At 51.7% G+C, this 4,004-nt stretch overlaps 1 protein-coding gene across 1 annotated transcript in view; it reads left to right on the top strand.

Annotated features, from left to right (window-relative positions):
* Window positions 1–3,475, top strand: part of REXO2 (RNA exonuclease 2) — a gene marked incomplete at its 5' end in the record, with an annotated part of 3,962 nt that extends 487 nt beyond the window's left edge. The window contains 4 exons of the mRNA XM_010011264.1: window positions 1,268–1,379; window positions 2,066–2,174; window positions 2,499–2,552; window positions 3,231–3,475. Of these exons, the coding sequence (XP_010009566.1) occupies window positions 1,268–1,379; window positions 2,066–2,174; window positions 2,499–2,552; window positions 3,231–3,360 (405 nt within the window). The remainder of the gene's footprint in view (window positions 1–1,267; window positions 1,380–2,065; window positions 2,175–2,498; window positions 2,553–3,230) is intronic.
* Between the last annotated feature and the right edge of the window lie 529 nt (window positions 3,476–4,004).

Raw genomic sequence — 4,004 nt, 5'->3', positions numbered from 1 at the left:
TGGGATTGTGCTGCTGCTTCCCGTCTTCACAGGAGCGGCTCGGCCTCGTGCCTCCCGCAGCGAGGTTGGGATCCCCGGGCTGGGCTGGGGCAGTGGGTGCCTCTGGCAGCTCCTCGGGGTGAAGCCTGTTCTGCGCTGCACAGAATAATGCAAAACAATTCCAGTGGGGAAGCAGAAGGGTGTTGCTTGAAGTCCTCCCAGGTGAGGGCAGGCAGAGGACGGGTGTAGACTAGTCCAGAGCCAAGAGAATGCAAATTCCTCAGTGCAGATTCAGGTACCTGCAGGATTAAAGAGGCCGATCTGCTGCAAAGAGGGGTTGTTATTTCTGCCTGTCCCCTCAGCACTGTGACCCTACTGTTCCTCTTTCGCTGAAAGCTGAACTTTTGCAGCAAGGGATTAGTTCTGGTTCTTTCAGCCACCGAGGAAAGCCTCCTCCTTGCCAGCAGCAAGAAACTGAATGGATTTTCCAATCCCTGATTGTGAATTGAAATTCAGGTTACTTTTCAATTAAGGCTGAAGTTTGAAGATGCTGTAAGCCCCCCTCCCTTTGGCATCTCGCTCTCCCCAGGAAGGATTAGCAAGAGTTTGGAAAAGGAATATTAATTTACCGTGCTGGGCGCGTTTCCCCTTCCCCAGCGGAGGACTCGAGCTCGGCTGCGCTTCAGGAGAGGGCTGGAGACAGCAGCACATGCTGCCGCTGCTCCTCAGGAGCTACTTACTTTTAATTGCCTAAGAAAAGAGAAGCAATTAGAATATAGATGAAAATGCAGCCACATAATGAATTTTTTAACCACCACTTGGATCTGTCAAGTAGAGTTTTGCGGTGCGGACGTGGAAATATATAGCGCAGCCAGATGGAGATAAATCACTGCGAACGCGTGCAGCAGGTTTGACATTTAACTGGTGGGAAAAGGGGGAGGGAACGTTTCTGATTTATAGGACTCTTGGTAAACACTTGAGCAGGATCCTGATTCTTTCTGTTGGTTTATACCGCTGTGCTGTGCTGGGGCGGATGAGTGCTGCTCCTGAAACAGGGAGAAGCAGAACACTCTCCTGGATCACCCCGTACACGAGGCCTGTGTAATGTCTCGGTAATTGAGAAGCACCCCCAGAAATCACAGCACCCAGGAACAGAGAACCCCCAATCCCCAGGAGTGCCAGTGTCGTGAGGCCTGTGCTGCAGCCGCCTTGACGCGTGTTGAGTTTTACTGTCTGGGAGCATCTCGGTGTGTGCTCATGGTTGATGACTCCTGGCTCTTTCTTGCAGTCTGGCCTTACTAAGGCTGTGAAGGAGAGTAAGATTTCCCTGCAGCAGGCGGAGTACGAGTTCCTGTCCTTCGTGCGGCAGCAGACCCCCCCGGGCGTCTGTCCCCTCGCAGGTACGTGCGCTCTGTCTTGCCCACCGTGGCAGCGGCGCTGGTGCCCGTGCTGGGGTGCGCTGGTGTCTGCGCGGGCACATCAAACCCTGCTCGCTAAGGAGGGGCTCAGTCAGGGCATCACCCGTAGTGCAGACCCCCTAAAGCGGCTCTTCCACGTCCCTGCTGCGGGAGGCTCTGGTTCTTCTGTGCATTCAACATTTCTGCCATCTCTGACCATGGAATCCCAGCAGCAATCCCAAAGGAGTCTCCTCCTCACTGTGCATGGAACCAAACATCAAATACGGATCTTCCCAATGTCCTGCCACAACATTCCAGGCATTCACATACAGTCTTGGGACTGGCGTTAAGTGAAATTAATACCAGGGCCCATTTTCCCTTAGCAGAAAACTTGATTCTTGTGTAAATACTTGTAACACAGGTAAATACTTGGATACTTACCTGTGTGACAGAAATGGTAGGAGCAAACTGAAGGATTATAGAGGGATTAAGTATTTACACCATGCCTGATCCCACAAGGAAAATCTGACAAACCTTTGCAATCGTATTTGCTAGAAAAAGGGCTGAACAAGCTGCTTGGGAATAGCTTGTCTTACCCCTCATCAGCTCGCTCAGCCGTTCTCCTTAGGTGTCATTTGCAGGAGCTTTGTAATGTGGTTGAGGTAACATCTTGTTTTGTGTCTCTGTAGGTAACTCTGTTCACGCAGATAAGAAATTTCTTGACAAATACATGCCACAGTTCATGAGGCATCTTCATTACCGGATCATCGACGTGAGCACTGTCAAAGAACTTTGCAGGTCAGTGTTCCCTGCAAGAACCTATCCTGTGAGGGATGATCTGGGGAAGCCTGTTACACGGTGCTAACGGTGCTCTTCTCAGATGAGGTTAAGGCTGCAGGGGCAGGAGGGCTGCTGGCAGCCTCCTCTTGTCTGTTCTCCTCTGGTGGGGGCACAGGGTAAGCTGCTCTGAGTGGTGCGTGCTGGGGTTTGCAGCACGTTGACTTGCAGGGTTGTGGCTTCTCTGATGCCAGCGAAGGATGAATTCCCTCGCCAGCGGTAACAAGCCCACAGCAGCGACAGGACATGTTTTTGAACCCCATTTCCCTTTTTCCCCACTTACAGACGCTGGTATCCAGAAGAATACGAGTTTGCACCAAAGAAGGCGGCTTCTCACAGGTGAGGTTGCTGCTTCTGTCTGTCCTGGAGCCGTGCAAGGACCATGCTCTTTATGAGCAGCATGTAGAGCTTCCTTTGAGTTCCAGGCATTCTCCTGTCTGAAGCCTGGTTAGTGGAGGGAAAGGGATTATTAAAACAGAGCCTCAGGAGTTCATAACGTGTCAGGGTGCTGTTTGGTACTTGGAGCTTTGGCTGTCCTAAGGGGCAGTGGGAAGGAGTCACGGAACCTTTGCCACTGTGCTCCGGCATGGTGATGCTGGGCAGGCAAGGGGCATCTGGCACAAGGAGAGGAGGAAGGACTGTCGCAGTGGTCTCCATTGAAGCGGTGGGTGCGTGTCTGTGCTGCACAGCGAGGTCACTGCTTTGTGTGGACCTCTCTAAGCAGGTGGAGCAGGACAAAGCAGGAGCTGGAGCAGGTCTCCAGGGCCCCTGTCTCTTGTCTCAGATTGAATTGCTTTTAATAGCAGAAGCTGTAGAACCTGTTGGCTTTTGGGAGCTTCCATGTCCCACGGTGCCATAAACTAATAAGCCGAGTGTTCCTGTCAGTGCTGCTGGACCTTTATTGCTCTCCATGTAGCCGAGACTGCGAGGGCTGTTTCGATTTCCAGTGGAGGTGCGATCCCCGCCTGTCAGAGCTGGGTCTGTAGCTGTAGATGACCCTTCTCAATTCTCTTTCAGAGCACTGGATGACATCAGGGAAAGCATCAAAGAACTTCAGTTCTACAGAGATAGCATCTTCAAGAGGAAAACGGATGAAAAGAAAAGGAAGCTGATAGAGAACGGGGAAAGCGAGAGGAGCGCCAGTTGATCGCTCACCTTGCCCTGCAGCCCGTAGCACATGCTTAGAAGCATCTCCCGGTTCTTTTCTGTTTGCCAGCCTCTTGAGAAGCTGCACCTTTTCCTTACCTTATTTCTTATCAGCTGTTAACATGCAGGTGAAAGCCTGAGTTACCTCTGCTATTCTGTTGGAGGATGGAGTCGATGCGTGCGAGCCTCAGCAGTGCCCTTGTCTGTGTGTCCTCGGTAAAGCACGTGGCTTGATCCTCCTCTGCACCCCGTTTTAGATGCGGTCTTTCCCGACACAATTAAAATAGAGTTCTGTTGAATGATGGTGTATTTGTGCAGCCTTGTTTTTGTGCTCGTTGTAACTGGGTGCACTGTCCTCTGGTAGGTTGGCAAAAGAAAACGCTCTGGGAGGTGATTTTCGTTACACATGAAGGGCTCGTGTGCCTGCTGTGTTCGTGGGTCTTAAACGACACAGGCCTTCGGGTGAAGTACATGGGGAGAGGGGCTGGGAGTCTCTGCTGCAGGTAGTGTGCTCCATTCAGCAGCGCTCCTCAGAGCACTGGAGCTAAAATGGAAGTGTTCTTAAAACAGTCCGTTCAGTAACAGAAACTGCAACATGTTGAGCAGCCACACACAGGTCACAGCAGAGCAGATGGATGTGTGTGT

This window comes from Nestor notabilis, unplaced genomic scaffold (genome assembly GCF_000696875.1).
Source record: "Nestor notabilis isolate BGI_N333 unplaced genomic scaffold, ASM69687v1 scaffold18433, whole genome shotgun sequence".
In the NCBI taxonomy this organism is placed as follows: domain Eukaryota; kingdom Metazoa; phylum Chordata; class Aves; order Psittaciformes; family Psittacidae; genus Nestor; species Nestor notabilis.
Note: the sequence above shows the minus strand (reverse complement) of the source record. Positions and strands in the feature narration are given on the sequence as shown.